The sequence below is a fragment of the Rhopilema esculentum genome, chromosome 3, assembly GCF_057945365.1.
Source record: "Rhopilema esculentum isolate cy_ngs chromosome 3, ASM5794536v1, whole genome shotgun sequence".
Taxonomy (NCBI): domain Eukaryota; kingdom Metazoa; phylum Cnidaria; class Scyphozoa; order Rhizostomeae; family Rhizostomatidae; genus Rhopilema; species Rhopilema esculentum.
In genome coordinates this window covers 2,239,099-2,258,703 of record NC_142817.1, presented here as the reverse complement: position 1 = coordinate 2,258,703, position 19,605 = coordinate 2,239,099, and the positions used below count along the sequence as shown (strand labels likewise).

The 19,605-nt window shown below is 34.9% G+C and overlaps 1 protein-coding gene across 1 annotated transcript in view; it reads right to left on the bottom strand.

Moving 5' to 3' along the window:
- LOC135692432 (dynein axonemal heavy chain 6) overlaps positions 1–19,268 on the bottom strand; it is a 55,669-nt gene extending 36,401 nt beyond the window's left edge. The window contains exons 1-28 of the mRNA XM_065210547.2: positions 18,904–19,268; positions 17,703–17,735; positions 17,069–17,523; positions 15,863–16,075; positions 14,261–14,315; positions 13,628–13,762; positions 13,151–13,280; positions 12,862–13,000; positions 12,514–12,679; positions 11,925–12,106; positions 11,122–11,351; positions 10,353–10,504; positions 9,845–9,997; positions 9,255–9,356; positions 8,525–8,674; positions 8,156–8,398; positions 7,895–8,038; positions 6,636–6,845; positions 6,261–6,374; positions 5,887–5,985; positions 5,274–5,551; positions 4,020–4,124; positions 3,644–3,714; positions 2,844–2,932; positions 2,386–2,532; positions 1,941–2,051; positions 1,292–1,417; positions 314–565 (exon numbers count right to left, since the gene is read on the bottom strand). Of these exons, the coding sequence (XP_065066619.2) occupies positions 314–565; positions 1,292–1,417; positions 1,941–2,051; positions 2,386–2,532; positions 2,844–2,932; positions 3,644–3,714; positions 4,020–4,124; positions 5,274–5,551; positions 5,887–5,985; positions 6,261–6,374; positions 6,636–6,845; positions 7,895–8,038; positions 8,156–8,398; positions 8,525–8,674; positions 9,255–9,356; positions 9,845–9,997; positions 10,353–10,504; positions 11,122–11,351; positions 11,925–12,106; positions 12,514–12,679; positions 12,862–13,000; positions 13,151–13,280; positions 13,628–13,762; positions 14,261–14,315; positions 15,863–16,075; positions 17,069–17,523; positions 17,703–17,735; positions 18,904–19,017 (4,398 nt within the window). The 5' untranslated portion in view covers positions 19,018–19,268. The remainder of the gene's footprint in view (positions 1–313; positions 566–1,291; positions 1,418–1,940; positions 2,052–2,385; positions 2,533–2,843; positions 2,933–3,643; positions 3,715–4,019; positions 4,125–5,273; positions 5,552–5,886; positions 5,986–6,260; positions 6,375–6,635; positions 6,846–7,894; positions 8,039–8,155; positions 8,399–8,524; positions 8,675–9,254; positions 9,357–9,844; positions 9,998–10,352; positions 10,505–11,121; positions 11,352–11,924; positions 12,107–12,513; positions 12,680–12,861; positions 13,001–13,150; positions 13,281–13,627; positions 13,763–14,260; positions 14,316–15,862; positions 16,076–17,068; positions 17,524–17,702; positions 17,736–18,903) is intronic.
- Between the last annotated feature and the right edge of the window lie 337 nt (positions 19,269–19,605).

Below are 19,605 nucleotides of genomic sequence, written 5' to 3'. Positions count from 1 at the left end.
GAATAAAATAATGAAGTAGAAAATAACATCAAGAATATAAATATATTTAATTTTTCATTGCTTTTCTGGATTATCGTTTCAATTTTAACCATGAATATTTCTCCAAAGCATATAGGTCTTTATAAGAAACTCATGCACAGTAAACAAGAATGAAACTTTCTGGCCAAAAGTTGATACAAAAGACAGTTATTTGAGCAAATACTAAAGTTGAGGATATTAAAACATATTCATGAAAAATCTGTATAAATGCAATGAGGTGATTTGTCCTAAGAGGAATAATACACGATAAGCACAATGAAAAATGAGATTATACCTTTGTAGTTTCTGTCTTTCCTGTACCAGCAGGTCCAGCAGGGGCACCCCCGAGATTCAGTTGCAATGCTCCCATTAAACACAAGTAGCAACGATCAGTCAAGGGGGTGATGACAAGGCGTGGAGAAGCGCCCAAGTATTCGTAGCCATACACATATGTAGAATTTGACATGCGCACGATACAGTTATCGAGGTCACTGTCCCAGTAGTAACGCAGCTGTTTCAGCCATTCAAAATTGTTGGAATCATTCACCTGGAATTTGTAAATAAAATTTAACATGGAAGTAAACAATGTGAAAAATGAAATGAAACAGAAATAAATGTATACAGAACTTCCAGGAAAGGAAACAACTGTTAATATGCATTTATGCAAAGTTTAACAAACAAAATATCTTCTCCTTTAGATACCTATCCATTTTAAACCTTAAAGAAGTTTATAGAGAATAAAGCGTTTAGTTACAGCAAAGAACGAAATACAAATCTTTTCAGTTTTAAATGATAAAGGAGGATCGACGTACACGAACATGATGATCGCTAAATGTACAAATAGGCAACTAATCATCATAAAAATTTCACCAGAAAGAAAGTGTTTGGAACATCCATGCAGTCTCAGTCAATTTGGTCTTTTTTCCATTCACATTCAAAAAATGGCTAATTTTCCCACTTTCCCCAAAAAAATGTTGGAAGTGCACCACAGCCATCCTTGTTTCAAAATAAACATTTAGGTTCGAATAGTGTTTTTATATGGCAAACAGGCAACATGCTGTTAGCGTTCCGAGGCTTTTGGGTGACATCGTAGATATTCTATAGAATTAAGAACTTGGATACAACTCAATCCCTATCCAAATATGAAATTCTAACTTTCTTCTAGAATACCTAAATCGTTATCCTATCTGATCTTATCCAGGATCGGCAGCCAGGAAATTGCTTTTAAAAATGTTAATCTAAAATCCTTTTTGGAAATGGTAAACAGACATACCTTTGAGTGGACCATTTCGGTGATAATGTCTCTGGCATGGACATCGATTGTGATCAAAGCACAGAGCGTGCTTCTAGCAAGCTTTGGCAGTTCACCGCGTACAAGAGCTGCAAGCTGGTTCAGATTCTACAATAGATAAATTACAATATCATTACAGGTTTTATTACAAAGATAAATTACAATACCGTACAGGTTTTATTTCTAAGAAACGGCAACTGTACTATACGGACAAAAAGTTCTTAAAAAGACAAAGAAAAGATTTTCTTCATCTTCAACTTGACAAAAGAATATGAGTATAAGACAACTGGCAGGAAAATGCTTCTAGCTTTGACCAAGAGCGTAAAAATTTTGATTGCTTTCTGCTACTTCGATACACCACTGCTAAATTGAAATTAATGAAAACTGCTTAAAACAGCCTCAAACAAGACATTTGTAACGTAAAGATCCTCACACACATAGAGGAATTTTGGGTATCAAATAAATATGGTGATGGATTTCACCTAGATAAGATTTTCACTTTCGCCTTCACGAAATGACAGGGAGAATGTGAATGTTAGTCTGCCAAAGGACTTTCTTAAAAATACATTTTCTACAATCACCGTTTCTTCTTTATTTTTAAATAATGTCATATATCGAAATAAATATTCACTTTGAAGCACTTGTCTTCAAAAACTTTTAATGCTGCATTTCTGTCTCCTTCCATCGTGAGTATTTCAGTGACATCACGACACCACATGGTTTGTGAGACTGTTAGAATAACCTGCAGAAGAAAAATTATGATTATGATATAGTCAATTGTTTTGATTTGAATAGGCTTCAAGCTTAATAGTTTTACTTAATAGTTTAATAGGTTTCAAGGCCGTTCAGAATGCAATACAAATATAAAAATAAGAGGAATAAAGGAAGGATTTATGTTTTAACGTAAAATAACGATTCTGTGTTGTCTTTTGGCATGAAGAAGTGTTGCACTCAATTAAAGAAAGTTAAAAACTGGACCGAAATAACACAACATATATTTTGATACTACGAAAAAAGACATTCATCTATCCGCACAAAAATTAACATCTGCAGTTTTAAAGGTGAGTCAAAATTACCTGGCTGGGGTGTTCTGTCACCCATTCCTCTCTCGGCTTTAGTTCATATTCAGCAAGAGATCCTTTCGTCAGTTTCCTTAGTGACGTAAACATCGAGTCTTCAACTTTCCCAAGCCACTCTTCGACGTTCCCACGTGCCTTTAAACCCTGCAAGAGCCGAGTAACAAATTTTATCAAATTTCATCGTTTCGTAAAAACAACAAACAATCATAAATGAGGAATCTTGTAAATGAAAAACTTTTTCTGTGTAAATAAAGAAATATAAAAAATCCTCAAAAATGTTTGCAAATAAAATTACTTGAGATGAAATCTTGTTTTAACGGCTTCTTTACCAAAAAAGTCAATCTTTTCTTAAATAGCTTATTTTTAACACAATATTAAAAAAATGAGCCTTCCAAATAATTTCTAGATGGAAAATTTGGCGTTTTTGCCGTACTAAAAAATTCTCAAAAACAAACCTTTCCAAGATTGACTCGCTCTCCTTCCGGTGAGATCATTGCAATAATATCGTTACTCTTGGCTTCAACATTTTTGGTTGGAGAATGCGCTAAATATCAACAAGAAAGTAGCAAATTATTCAAAAATAGGAAAAACATGATCATTGAAATTAGGTCTATTAACTTAAGTCTTTAAAAAATTAACTTAAACCTGAGACAAAATTTAGAGAAATACATTACACGAGAACCAAATATAAACTCTTTGACTAAATCGTTCGCCCTCAACACCCCTCATTTGTTTATAGACGCCCAAAAAAAAGTATATTCATTAATGTCGCTTTCAGAAATTAACTCTTTCAAAAAATCAGAGATTCAAACAACGAATAGATGCAACTAAACCCTCGGCTTTATCATTTCTGTTATGACAGCGCTTCAAGCTCTCAAAGGAGGCAATTTAATTGAGCCATTCCAGCAAATTCCCAGGGTAAACGTGAGCTGCTGTGGATCCATACTTATTTTTGATTGTGTTTCCGCTAGCACGGATCAAAAATGGGGTCTGTATAATCAACACTAAGCGGGAGGAAGGATGACAAGGACTTTTGCTGCAGCATTGATAGCTTAGGGATTTAATTAATTACTGGGTTAGAAACTTTAAGACTCGAACATTACGATGCTCTGGCAATTCTCAGAAAATATTGTATGTTTATTTTAACTTGCAAAAGTCAGTAATGCAACTGCCACATAATTTGGATGTTTTATGCAATATGAGGCATATAATGACAATTTCTACCAAAATCAGAGAAATCTTTAGTGTCCCTTACGTCTTTCTCCTGATGAGGTTCCTGGCTTTTCGGGCGTCTGAGACGTTTGCTGCAAAGTTCCAAATTCCAGTCTGCAAAGCAAAACCGAAATATGTTACGAAAGAAAGGCTAGAATGTAGTACTTGAGAAAAATAATGAATGTTATTTAAATGAATTAAATCTCTAGAATTTATGGTCTGTTGGTAAATTTATGGTCCCCTCATATATTGGTAAATTTACTACTTACCACAAAAAAAATTAAATTCCTTATTTCCTAAAAATAAGGAATTTGATGTTGGCGCTGATTGGTCAAACACGAAATTAGGAATTTCACCAAACGTAATAAGGACCATAAAATGCTAAGGAAACAAACAAAGAAATATTAAGCCACACTTACTTTGAAATAGCATCAAAACATTTTTGCAAATGAGGCTGTACTGCGTGTGGGTTTCTCGTTTGTGACAGGATTTCCAAAAGCTCATCGTTGGACAGAAAGTAAAATCTAAAAATTGAACAAAATTCGTTCAAGTACAACAAAAAATTATACAGTAAATAATGCTCTGATAAGAAATCCAACAATTAAAAATAGCCGTAAGGCAAGAATTCAAATACCAAGTCATCCAAACTTATATTGATAACTTCGATTTAAGCATTGTAATCAGGACCGTGTGATAATATATATAGCTTTTTAGCTTCCTATCTAGCTCTGTCTTGCTAGACTCTAGACACTGCATAAGGTCGTTAAACGCTCTGGAAGTTTTCATTTGAGTAGAAGGAGAACAAAAATTGCGAAGACAATCAAATGTCATTATTCAGTCTTTCAAGCCAAATCAGGGTTGGTAAATCCAAAAAATACACAAATTCATGGTAGCGACATTTCAATAAAAATATTGTGAGAAAAATCATCGACTAATTCTGGTCTAGGCTAATCCTTTCAAAACTAACGTTACAAAGCAGTACTATGCTTCATCTTCAGAATACAATTAGCTTCAAAAGTACGAGGCTATTTATTTGCATAGAGAGACAAACAACAAAACTAAAAATTTTGGAATTGAGGATAACGCAAAAATATATCTCTTCGCCAATGCAATTGATCTCCTGTGCGTCAGCTAGTGCAGGGATGGTCATTTTTCAACGATGTCAAGATTATGAAATTTCCAATTCTACGTTCCGCCCTGATGTCATCAATTTTGTATCTCACTATCTATGGATTTCTCTCAAAAATTGACTTCAGAATTGAAATCTTCATCTTTAAACTAGTTTATACTGAAAAATCATACTGTTTGGACCGTTCGGTCAGGAGTTACTTTGTTTTGAATATTTAGATACTTCTTCAGATCTGACCGTAATTTGCTGCTGCAGTGAAAGAATTTCACTACAGCAACATATTCCATTGAAATGTATAGGAAAAGCTAAATTTTGAAAATGGGTTAATTCGCAGTTTGACGGCCCACACAACTTGAAATTTTCGGCACAGATCGATTTTAACATGAAGATTCCAATTCTATGATCCACTTTTGTAAAATGTGAAGATAAAAATCACCCGGATCAGAGAATACAGAAATTTTTCATTTTGAATCTGACCTTCCATATTCACCTCTACAGCGACAAACAATCACCAAATCAAATACAAATGCAAGTTAGAACCTACCTTGGAAAAATAATACACTTTGATTCAAGATATGCCTCAAGGCACTTTTGAATTTGATCCAGTAAAGAGTTATTGTTTTGAAATGTTTCCAGCAAACCCGGAGTGGTTGCTGCCCGGAGTGCGTTTGGCAGTCTGTAAACTTTCCTCATCACATCTTTCCATGATTTGTCAACTTGCATGAACATTTTTGCTTCTGCAGGTAATTGCCGGACTATATCTGGTGCGCTGAAAATGCTTTCTAGATAAAGCCAGTTTCTCTGACATGTCATCCATTCATCCTACAAAGATGATGGTATGATATTCCAGAAATTCTTATAGAAAAATTTGCTTTTGATATTTTTCGGTTTAAAAACAATATTGAAACATTATTGATGATAAATGACAGCGATAACAAAAAATATTTTACTTCAGATGGGCTGTAATATATCATATAGCTAATTGATTTCTAGAATATTTGGGTATTTAAAGTTTCAAAATTTCTGAGCTACAGTAGTTTGTTTAAAATGAAGATTTGAGTTGGAAAATTCAAAATCTCAATGTGTATTGTCTTCTCATCAGTGAGCCAAAAAGAGCTTAATTGTTAAAAGATTGCAGAAAAACAACAGTGACTTACTAAAGTTTGATTAAAAAGAGCCAATTGTTTGACCCATTCCTCGACCTTCCCTCTGATTGGTCCAACATGGCGTGAGCTAGCAATTGTTGAGATGTTGACCTGAAGACGTGACAGAGTTGTAAATGAAGCAATATAAGAGACGGTTTAATGACATCAACAATATGTTTGAAAGTGTTTTGAGCTCCATTAGCAATTTCTACTTTACTAAAATGATTCAATCTGCTTCAGTGAAATACTGCTCTTCGCGTACATTCGAGAAAACCAAAATAGCATTCGATAGGATGAATGTTCAAGCAATGTATCGTTTATCTCTGACAAGAAATACAAGGCTATTGATAAGAAATAACAATAAGACAGCAGAGAAATTTACACACTTGGCTATCATCAAGCAAAGCTTGTATGTCATCAATGCCGCCAAGTATGAAGACATCTTTAGAGTCGCGATGCGGAAGTACAATGAATTCGGTTGATTTCCAAGAATCCTCCACCTATAGAAATGGAATCAAAATTTGACTTTGATGTTGATATCAAAGCTTGGTTAGATCATATAGCGTAACAAAATGATTGAAAAATTGTACAAGGATTTTTATCTCGCAGAAACGGGCGAGCAAAACTTTTACTGAACTTACAAAAAATGTGTTTGATTTTGGCAACATATGTCTTAAAAAATACTAAGTATCTTAAACATTTCAACGAAGCGTTTACATGGAAATTGAACGAAAAACACAGCGGTTTATCAGCTTAATTACCTTTTTGAGGATACCTTCCAGTGATGCCTCACTCGATGCTTGTGCAGATATCTCTTGAATCTTCTCTGAATGGTCAAAAGCGCCAATTTGTACAAGGAGACCAAGTGTGATTGGTTCATCTTCTTTAAAAATGTAATCAACAACATGCTCAATAGCATCCCAATGTCTTTGCTTCAATGAAGGATTTCGCATGTCTGATACTACAGGCAGCTAAAACAAGAAGATTATCTTTTCATTTGTTTTTTGTTTACATCAAATTTCAATAGTCGAAGTACAAAGACTTTGAGGAAGCACACATTTTGAAAGGTACTCAAGCTTTTCGTCTCACACTCTTCAGAGTATGAAGCGACAGAATATAGGTCGAATCTTCTAAGCTAGGGAATATATATAATCAGTTGTGGATCGAAATAGGCTAATCAGAAACGCGAGCACATAATAGTTGAGGTTGCCCAATCAGTGTCGCTTCCCTTTTCAAAAGATTGCAACGGAGTCCTAAGGTGAAAACGAACTCCTGCTGTTTACACAATAGCATTTTCTCATTTCTATGTAGATAGATTCTATAACTGCTATTTGGAGCAGCGACCGGGCTCTATCAATAATTCGAAACATATCGCCAGTACAGTTTTTAGCACTATCTAGCTTAAATTGAAGCAGCTGCAGAAAACACTAACTTAACATGATCAGAATTACGATTTAAATGCCTATTCTAAAAAATCTCATCCACTTAACCTAAAATAAAGGGTTAAAATAGCTCGCATAAATGAATACATCGATACTTTAGTCTTAGTAACAGCAAAGATATCTTAGTAACAGCAAAGAAAACGAATGTATTAGCATAAGGAATGTAAGAGCGCAGAAACACGAAAAAGACATGAAAAGCATGAAAGAGACAGCAATATCAAAATGTAAATCGATACCAAAATATATGTTTTTCTCTGGCATAAAGGGTCTCATCATTTTGATAAAGGAGCATGCCTAGGGTACCAAGAACTTGCAAGACCAATCAAAGTACGTTTTGTATGTCAGAAGAAAAAATGCAAGACAGGCTTTTCACTGGATTCTGTGAATCTTGCAAAATGTGATGTAAAGTGATAGGCAGGGACAACGCCACACGACGACAAGATGTATTGCAGAATAGAATTTTAAAACAAATTATATGTAAAGCAACGTTTTGCTCAGATTTCAATATCATTAATTGTTAAAAACCGTCTTGAAGAATTATTCCTTAATCATTGAAAAAATTAATATATTGGCCTTACCTTCAACCTCATGTCTTCGACTTTTTCTTTCAATATTGGGACAACACCATTGGGAGGCAAGCCCTTCTCAAGCTTAAGAGTATCTTTCACGTATTTCATGACGTCAGCATTAAGATTTTCCGGGTCAAGATTATCGAAAGGAGTCTAAAAGACAAAAAAATACATAAAGGATAAACTTCTAAACATGTTCGCCATCTTTTACGAGTTGAGTGTTAATATAAATCATTTTAAAAACTGTTCAAAGTCATGTTTTCAAGTTACCTGGAGCCAATTTTCATGTGCCTCATCCCAGTTCGCTAATGAATCCCATAAGAGCTGTTTTAGCTTTATTTCTGCAAAAACTTCTTCCAACTCTTCAAATTTCGTAACTTCGACTTTAAAGTTCTTCTGATACCCTTTATACTTCAAGGATCTTTTAGTTAGTTCATCAACACGCTCATACAGGTCGGTAAGCAAGGGAATCGTCTTATCCATCTTTGCAGTTGCATCAAGTATCTCTGGGTTCTGAAGAAGAAATAACAGAGACGTTGTCCTTACACATTGTAATAAAAATTGTGAATAGAAGAATGATATAAACGGGCAGGATGGTGCTATCTAACAAAAAGAGTATGACCCTTCTTCTAAGCCTACCTGCGCCTCTTGCTTCACTTTTTTGACTTCTTTGCTCAATATAGCAATATCTTTATCAAGTGAAGTGCAGAACCTGTCAATGTTTGAGTCGCGTTCAGCAAGGGATTTATCAATGGCATTCCTCACACCAGTCATTGATGGCCGTAGAGTCTACAAGATAGCAAAAACAGTGCGAAATAACATCTTCAGGATCACTAACAGCAAAGATAAAACAATCTAGCTATTCTTATAATACTTATTTGATTTTACGTCGAAGAAAAACTCTTAGAATAATTTTGTTATGGTGATTAGTAAATCATCATCTACCTTCATCTAGAAATCCAGGATAGGAAATACACATTTAGTCGTTGATTGTACATTATTGCTAATTAACAAAGTTACTTACAATTAAAAAATATCCTACTGTTGTGAAGGGTTGTGATAGACTTTTGAACATGCATATTAATGGTGACTTAGGTTCTAACAATAGTCTAACAAACAGCATTAAAACGTATGTTAAAATACATTAAAGACGGCTGAAATAGGGAAAAAAGGCAGTTTTGCAAATTTGAGATCAAACATATTTAATTCAGTGGAAAATTGTATTTCAAAACCTGAATACATTGAATAACAAAAACTGTATACAATCTGTGAATGACGGTCAGTGAGCCGTAGGTTGAAATAATGACAGTACAGCTAACACTTTTTTCCATCCGGCAAAGAAAAAACATCAAAAAGGCTTTTGAAATACCTGATACTCTGCAAGGTCTTCAGGTGGAGTTGGCACTTCGTATAAATCAATAAGATCATAAAGTGACTTGACAGTCTCCGCATCACGCTCTTTCTCGTCAATCTGAATTGAACCAGCAAATATCATTTTAACTATTATTGTCATCAAGGATGTGGGTATCTAGTAAGCTCAATGTATAAACAAATAAAAGAAAAAATAGAGTCACATTGGACTGCAAAACGATTTCCTGGTAAAACTTTGTCTTTCAGCTCATTTGGGTTTACTTACACTAGAAAATCTTCTGAAAATAATAGAAAATAATTACAAAATAGAAATTGAATCAGTATTCGCTTACTCTAAAACGATAAAAATGTAATGGAATAAAAAGGCAAAAAAGAATATATACTTATCTAACTGGGGTCTAAAAACATGGTGTAAAATATTGGAAATTAAAAAAAAAAAATGAAACTAAAAGCCAATGTTCTGATTTACCGTGAAGAAAATTTACAAGATGGCAATTCCTTTCCAGAATTAAGTAATGATATAAATATATCACGAAGGAACAGTGAAGCGCAAGGAATTAATATAAAGGAAGTGATTTATATGCTTACGTGCTCCTGGATTGAATCAAGGAAGTTGAGACTTTCAACAAACTCTTCTGTTGTCGTAGGCTTTGCTTCAAGTTTCGACTGAGCTTTCGACGCAAATTCGTTGAGTTTTCTAACACGCTCTTTCGCGAGGACAGGAAGGTTTTCATGAATGGCCTGTGATAGAAGAATAACGAGTTGATAATCCAGAAATTTTGTTTTAGAGTGCGCAATGCTCTGCACGTGCTTGAATGGGCAAATTGGGACAGCTCTAAGTTGCAACTCGGTGTTTCACACCTAATGCAATTATTAGGCCAAGTTCAATTTGATTGTCAAGTGATATCTGATAGCTTGATATTTTCAAAAAAATGCAAAGAGAAAGAGCAATCTGCTTGATACTGAAAGAACATGCGGTTATGAAGCTGTACATGACATTATAAAGATAAGTTCTCTTGAGATAAGTTCTCTTAGAGGGAATGGAACAAATATTATCGACTTTTACTGAATAATTTTGCTGATAAACTTTACACACCTTCAAGCACTTTAGTGGCGAAGGAATAAGAACTTCTTTCAGCTTCCTAGCGTCAACAAGAAGCATTCCAACAGACCTCTCTTCTTTTATGCCCTGTGCAACTGTATGTTGCTGAGTATATTTCGCAAGGGATTCAGAGTAGAAGGGAACATCTACGATAGAGCAAATGAACACGTTGAGACAAAGATGCAGTTATATCTCCTGTTGTTTTCGAGTGTTTACAGGTGTCATTGCGCGATACTGACAGTATAATCAACAGTATAATCAAATTCTCTTTAGACCTAAAATAAGCAAGACCAACGTTATAATAAATTCAGATTCTAAAGATGTATTAGATAAGGAAGGATAACCGTAAATAAAGTCGAAAAATCGAACTTGAAAATGACAAAACGAGTATCTTTGGGCAACTAAGATCAATCATATATTTGTTGTGAATAATCGATTGGAATGTTCTATGATCCGATGTGACAGTAATTTCTGAACTTGATGTGACCGGCATCAGATGGCATATTGCTTATGGCTTATTGATAAAATTGCTGAACATACCATGGAAAAGATTGATAAAACTCGTCAATTCAAGTCACAAATATAGTTTAGTAACATTAAGGGTGGTTGGCAGCAGGCATTGGCTCCATAATTAGGTTGGTAGGTTGTATGACAAGAGCATGAATCCGTTGGACATCCACCGACACTGACACCGACTACAAAGTCGGAGTAATCAGACAGGGCTATATATTGAAGGTGATAAAAGTAACATGCATGAACATACCGTGTTGCCCTTGTCTGAGAGCCTCCAGATCTTGTCTCTCGTTTTCACTGTAGAACTCTCGGTAGACTTCAAATGTGTTTGCATAATGCCATGCAGCCTCGAAGCCAGCTGCTAGAGATTCTTTAATATTGCTTATGACCTCTTGCAGATGTCGATCGTCATCAAACATGTTGGAAAGGCTTGGTCCTTCTCCGCAAGTCTTCTCCTCGACTTTTCCATTTATAATAGGCCTTTAATGGAACGAAATAAGATACTCGATGACTTCAAAGGAAACTCCAGCGTTTTATGCATCACTTATGTTAGGGGAAAATCAAAAATGAGAAACCTTTATGAATATAAAAATTTTAAGATTAGAACGAGACCTATTTAGCGATCCTAATTAATGTGATTATATATTGCCTTTAAAGACACAAAAATTTCTTTATAGGGCGATATTTTTTTACCACATATATAAAGAAGTTTATATCAAGAAAATAATGAAATTTTCCAAATAGTTATGAAAAGTACAGGAAAATGTAATGCAGCTATGTTAATCAACATTTTCCAAAATCAGGTCAGGCATAGTACAGTAAGTTTAGAAGATTTTGCATTACTTAGCTTGTTGGATGGCCAACTGGCTATTACAAAAGTGATATCAAGGTTACATCTTGAATGGCTAATAACACACAAATTATGGCAATCCTCAATGTATTAATACGTTCATTTGGTTGATATTGTTAGCTAATACATGCAATACTATTGCAAGAAAGGATTTCCGCTACATATCAAGTATATTGCGCTCATTAACTGGGCCATCTTTTTACCTTGTGAACGCGTCGAAGTATGGATCAGGAACCAAATTTTCCACGCTGAGAACTGTATCTTGAAAACTGACAACAACTTCACTGACACCAGACTGAAAATCGTGCATATTGGGGCTAAAAAGCAGTGCTTGGGGCTCAAGAAGAAGCTCGGTTTTGAACAGGGATGCCAGAATTCCGTCTTCCTGCATTAAGAGAAAAGAACTAAATCAAAATCAAGTTCAAGGCGAAGAAAATATTTGCTCACTGGCAGCATAAATGGTAGCCTAAGACTCTAGTATATGTAGACGATCTCTTAAAACATGGAAACATAAATGTTACGCATGGGATATACAGTAGAGTTCCTTTGCCACTGTACTGGTTTCTAAAAGAACGAAAAACGAAATCTTAACAAGGCGTTTTAACAAGAGACCCCTTTGCTAGGGCAGGAGGAAACAAAAGATTTCGTACCGGAAAATTCTTCTAAGGATTTCCTAAAGGTTTATTCTACTGGGAAATCGCTTAAGAAAAAAACAAAACAGAGTAGGTTTTGTTGGGACATTTACATTAAACATGAACGGCAGTAGATCTTGTCAATCAAATACACAGGTACCTTAGAATCTGACGCCACTAGGATGTCCTCTTGGAGCCTTTGTATAATGTCCAAAGATGGAGTTTCTCTCAGTTGTTCCATGAAATAATTGAGTAAGGTTGTTACTGAATTGACAGCTAGCACATGCATTGTGTTGACAATGAGATAGTCAGCAAGTCGAATAAAGCTGTCGAAATAATGATAAGGGTTTAATGCTGCAATGGTACTAGGAGAAGTGTGTAACAGGATAAAACTGGCATCGTCCATTTCTATGCTCAAAACCCACTGCCAAGAAAAAATTGGAATGTAAACAGATATGGAGAATATATTTATAAAAACAGCAGTTAATCTATCAATTTGCTTATATACCTCGTTAGTCTTTTACAGTTGCTTCGTTTATTTGCTTGTTCTGTGTATGTCATTTTGTCTGGCTCCTCGTACATATCATAATCATTAAAGCCCTGCATACCATAGGCAGAGTCTCCAAACATGCCTCCTGTCATCATATCTAAAAAATAATTTGAATTAATGAAAGCGTTTGAAGAATCTTCCAGTAGAATTTGCTAAGCTGGGTGTTAAAAAGTCAGTCTACCTTGCTTAGTATGATCACAAAGAGATCATGAAAGTCACAGACAGCTTTTCAATTAATATATCATACCTCCGTACTGACTGTCCGCGTCAGGGTAGTGGTCATCAGGAACAAACCCGGCTTCAAGCAAAGCAGTCCGGCACGCACTTCGGACAACTTCTTTCACTAGCTCACGGAACTCAGCCAGCCGATTGGTAACCTGAAAACAAGAGAAAGCTTTAGATGTCAGAGAACAGCCAACCATGGAGCAAGTAGCAATCCACTGAGTGTTATTCATTAAAACTTTATTCTGCTATTCACTTACTGAGGACAAATTACCTAGGTACGATGATCAAAACTAAAACAATATTAGTAATTGCGTCCAGGTCTATCTTTACCTAGTGACAACTTCTTTCCTTAATTACACACAACAAAGAAATCCAGATAATCATCTTATTAAAACGATCAAGGCAACCCCCAATTCAATAAGAAAAGCAAAGAAGATGCCAAAAAGGTGCTATTGATGCATAATTGTTTAAGTCAAAAAATTACTGCAAAACTCCATACCTCACGCAGCTGCCTAAACTGTGCACTTCTGAATTCCGACAGCGTGTATGTCTTGCCTTTCTCCACACTGCACAAGCCCATATCACTGATTCGATAGCACATTTCCCTCACACTTAGCAATGCAGGGCGTAGGGCCTGAAATACAACACAAGGATGTGTGGATAAAAGGCATTTCGTTATCTCTGGACTTTAAATGCATTCGTACGAACGTTACTTCGCAAAGCTGCGAGGCCTAGCCATTATGTCTGAATTTGGTAGGGCCCTGCTTTAAGCAACACCAATTCTTTATTGAAACAAAATGAATACTCTTAAAATGCTGCACAACTAAGTATTAAAACGCCACGGTACTAAATCATTCATTAGAAGACCGGTTAACTTAATTTAATCAAAACCAGTTATGACATTTTGAAGGCTAGAGCTACTGGAAAAAATAATGGCGTAACGACGTCTTTCATTTTGTTATCCATCCCCTCTTGCAATAATTATTGTCCCTGTTTTCTGTCATCTAATGTCACTGTTAGCCAATTAAAATTAAGGATCCATAAGTACTAGATTTTTAACAAAACAGCGAGGCTGATATCATTTATGCATCATACCTTTGGAAAAAGTATTCATTTCTGTAGATGTACTTACTGGGTTTACAATGAACAGATTTTTATGAAGTGCGCTCTTGCAAATGATAATTTTCCTTTTGAAAAAAATGAACGCATGTTAGAGTCATATAAGAATTAAATATAGTGAGTCATATAGTGAATTAAAGAGACTTTCTCTACCGAAAACATTTATGAAGAAATTTCTTTGAAAAAATCATAACCAATAACTTTCTTTGATTTTTAAACATTTTTTTAAAAACATTCAACATTACCCACTTCACATACTGTAAAAAAAATTTCCGAGACATTCCTTGGAACCGTGAGCATCAGATAATGATTAAAATGTAACGAAACTTTTTCCAGCTACAGACACAAAATTTTGAAAATAATTGCACGCCTTGAAAAGTTTAGGCATGCGATGGCATGCGATGGCATGCAATGGCATGTGGTGGTGTGTGATTGTGTGTGATCCATAAAATGGAGACCTTATGATATTGAGGGAAGACCTGATAGCCTTTTAAATGTCATATATGTATTTGAAGATTTGAAGGGGTGTATCAGTGTTTGAAAAAAGGGTATTAGGTTTTCATAAAACCAAATGTTTTTTTACGGAATTTTGGAAGAGGTTTCTTGAAAATAAAATGATTTAACAAAAAGCATACAAATTCTTAAGGTCATGTTGCCATTACTCCGTTTTCGTATGAGAACGGATTCAAATGAATCCGTTTTAGATTTTATGTTTCATTAATACGCTCATAACCGGAGTCATTTTAAACACCCCTGGACACATTCCCAAACGCTGTTCAAAGTGGAGTCATTCGTAAACGGAATCATTTGAGAACCCGTCACTTAATCAGGAACAGCGAAGACATGATCGAAAACGTAGTTATCAGTAATTCAATCCAGTTTCAAAAAGAGCTCGAACAAAGGATATGGAAACGGAATAAAATGAAGTAATAGGAACACCCATATTATCATTTTGACCAAAACTGAGGGGCCGTAGTAATGATTCAATTAAAGAAAGTGAATAAAAACTGAATGATAAAATGAAGACATTACGAAAACTGAGTAATGGAAACCGGGCCTTAAAGAAATATAATGGCCCCTCCCCCAAAAACTTTTTTTCGAAAAAATAAACAAGAAACTAAAAGAAACAAAAGGCAAAAAGAATATTATATAACTCAAAACCTGGAACTGCCTGTGCAATGAAAATCACACCTCTGGAGTTTTAGGCATGTGTGGAGGTGTGCATGTGCAATCCCATGCCTAATATTGCCAGGACTCAAATACTTAAGAAGAAAGTAGCTAATTGACAGTTGTAAACATTAAACTGCCAAAACTGAATGTGACTCTTCTATACATTAAAACATTATATGTCAAAAGTGGGTGAAAAAATCTCTTGGGTAAACAACATCATTTTCAGTTTGATGCAACTGGATTTTGAATCTACACAATGGTATAAACTTTTGCTCTAAGTTTGGTCACTTTACAGTACATAGTACTTTATTTGCCTATGAAGTTTTGAACAAAAAAGTGCTTTTATTATCAGAAAAATCCTTTTGCATTTGTGTGAAGATAAAATATATTTAAGTATCATCTAGCATACACTCATGGAAAAATGAAAAATTATGAAAAAACATACTTTCCTCTGACATTTTTCCTCCAAACATAAAATGCTTTCCATTTTCTAAAGTTTGCAAAAGATGGGATCTTTATCAAACGTTGGTAATCTTTATATTCTTTTTCCCATCTGCTGAGTTTGGTGAACTCAACTTCATCAGGAGTATTGTGTGTGACGCCTTGCAAACTTATAGTGTAGTGATCTTTGGGATCAATCTCTGAGTGAGGAACAATCCTGAAATCAAAAGTAAAATAAACAATAAATTTGTAATTCAAGAACATGAAGCAATAGCTCTTGAGATATAAAGTCATTGACAACAGTGTCAACAGTAAACAGGTATTCTTAATAGCAAACTAAAGTGGGATCTCTGGGTTCTAGAATTCATTGAAAAGATCCAAATCAAATGAAAAATAGCAAAAATTCAAACTCTGGCTGAATTTGGTAAATAATGAGTTTGACACACCAGCTCTAGAATCAGGCATGTAAATGCTGTGTCACATTTCCCAGAATTAGTCAGAAAATTTGACAGTAAGTGATAAATGTTATAAATCCAATGTTTATTCATGTCAGAGAATAATGTTACATAGGGTTAATGCCAAGGGGTTAAATCTCACAAATCAGAATCAGAACTCACAATTTAGTTCAATTTAGTACCAAATCATTTTAGTACCAAATTGTCAGTCAGAAGTCTTGTACCCTTAAGCCTCAAAAAAATATTGGCCAATATTTGTCTTTGACTAGAGCCAAGGCCATGGGCTCGTACCCTTGGTGCACTCAGCATTAAATATGTTTAAAAGCAAAGGTTGGAAACTCTCATTAAAATACAATGTTTCTTGTGTAAAATCTTTGATTGAATAAGCAAAACATGGTGGTGTAACTGTAGCTATTAATTTAGGCTTCTCAAGGAATTCTTCCATTTGGGATAATGAGGCACAGAATCAAAAGAGCTCTTATACTAATGAGTTTAGATGAGAAGCCAGCTGCTTCAGCTAAATACCATTCTGGTGTATGCATTTTAGTTGTCAGGCTAAAGGCCTTGATACCTAACTCCTTAGCCAAATTTTAAACAAAAAGTGAAAATTTCCAAAGAGTTGGATGTAATTATAAAATTGATTCAATTTCTGAATTTAGCACAATTAAAATCCATAAGGTAACAATACCCTGAAAAACAAAATAACTGGTTGAGTTGTAAATTTAATATCTGGGAAAAAATGAAGTAAATCTTACTTAAGATTGTATGGATTGTACTCAATAGATGATCTTGGAACTGCAGCAGCCATATATAAAAAACCAACATCTTTTCTCTCTCTCATCAATTGAATGATTTCTAAAGGATTTTTTAAGCCCTTGGCAACAATTTCTTCAATTGATTGCTTCTTTCCTTTACCAGTTCCATTAACATATCTTGCACCATTACGATAGATGCCATTTGGACTGACTGGCTTTTCAGGAGGAGGGGTTGGTGACATAGGTTTCTTTTTCCCAACAGCTTGATCAATCCATTCTTGCTTTTGCTTTAAATCATCTGGTAGATTTGGCAAGGGGGATCCTCTATCATCAAGTGGTTCAATAGAAGACTTTCTCTTCAACTTCTTGTTTGATGGTTCAGCATTTTGCTTACTGAATAACTCCTCAATCTTTGGCCTCTCTCTCTGCTTTCTTTGATACTCTGTCAAATGAGGCTATGAAGAAAATTTCAAAAAAATAGAGGGACATGTTGAAATAGGAGACATTGAAATTTTGGCAATTATACCTTGGAGCCACAGTTCAAAATCAAAAAATTCAATTTTAAAATCTTGAAATGTTGAAAATGTTTTGACAGGTGAAAAAACTGATAAAACTTTGATGAACTTGTACATACCAGCGGGTCAAGAACAACTTGGGATGGCACATCCTACAAAAGAAAAATAAGTATAAGCATATTAATGATGGCATTATAAACAGAGACATGTGAAGATCCCCCAGATGCTCCTTTTTAGTATGTCTATGATTAGAAACAAGAATTTTTTTACACAATATAAAAATTTTACAAAAACAAGACAAACTACTGGACAACATAACAAGAACGATGGCCCCAGGAAGCAGTACCCATGACATCCCAAGGGTCATTACATAAAACACTAAACTAACTTACTGACAAAATAGATTGAATATGATTAAATACAATTAAAAACAGAAACATACTAGGATCTGTTTCACATTGGATGCCAGGCCAGCACAGGTGACAGTGCTGGGACGTAGAGGCCCCAGTAGAGAGAACACCACTGACAACCACAGTTGCCGCAACTGTCATCCCCCAAAAGCCCCCAACGCCCAAAAACCCTGCACCTTTGCTGTCACAATATTACAGATTTGATGGATGGGCTGTCAATCACATTAAAGTCACCATACACTCAATGTGAAACAGACCCACAAAAATTTTAAGAGAAAACAAGGGGGAGTGGGACTTAGCATTAATGTCAAAGCCTAAGATCATCTTAACCGAACCAACCAGTTCTATGGATAAAATTGCTATTGTGTTTTCCCAAAATTAATAAAAGACGCAAAATCCCATATTGGAATTCATACAATTATCTCAATCTTTATCTGAGATTTCTGGAAATTATCTGACATTTTCCAAAAAGGGCCTTTCAGACAAAAAAACAATAATCAGAGATCTTCAAAACAAAATCAATAGCAAGATTGTATCATTTCGAATAATAGGTACATCATAACAAAGCCAGATGAAAACTACACTTCACTAGATGAAAATTCAGTTAACAAGCTAATGATTCATTGATTAAAATTAAATCACAATCTCATGGGATTTAGAAACAAAATAAAGTTAATAGATTTTAGAGCATCTTCAAATTCTGCTGTAAATTTTAAGCACAAGCCATGAACGATTTTAAGTACAGTATTCTGTTTGAAACTGTAGTGAATTTTTTACATTGGTAGCCTACAAGCCATATTAAAGCAGCTAGCAATCTTAATACATGACAGTCCTATCTTATATCTATTATGTTGTTTGTCAAACCAGAAGAATAAAGTCAAGTTCTCGACGGCTAAAGATTTGTAATTACCTTTTTGCGTTGAACAGGTGTTGGTCTAGTGAACTTTAAAGAGCCTGGACTTGGTCCTAGTTCTGGTTTGGCAACGAGCCTTGCTTTAAGTTGTTCCGGGTCTATTCGAGACATGGCTTTATAGAGGCCTAAGTATTCTTGCTGAGACCAGCGGCCTACTGGCCTGACACACTTTCCTGTCCAATAACAATCCCAACAGCAAATTTCAAAAATTCATGAAAGCAATGTCAACTTTAACTTTCCGTTTCTATGTGGTCTAATACATTAATTTTAAACTACAACATTGCAAATATTTCGCGGCTAAAGCAATTCTCAAAAGCAGTTGCCACTATTGGCCTTGTTGCTAGGACACTCAACAGAAACTCGACAGAACTTGAAAACGAGACTACTTCTTTTGCTCATCGCTGTAGAGGCAGAAAAAAGAAATAATTTTCCTTTTAAAATTAATTTACTCTTGAAAAAGCTTTAGTAATGCTGTTCCTTTTAAAATTATTTTACTCTTGAAAAAGCTTTAGCCATGCTATTGTTTTGTTTATCCATTCCTTTGCTGTAATTTTCTCATGGGGAGTAAAATTGTGAAAAATTCCCCAACTTTGGCTCTCACTTACATATGATACCACAGATCGGTTTTGGGACTATAAACTCCCCAGTTGCTAATTCTAAAGATTTTTTGAAGTATCTGAAGATGAACGCTGAAGAATA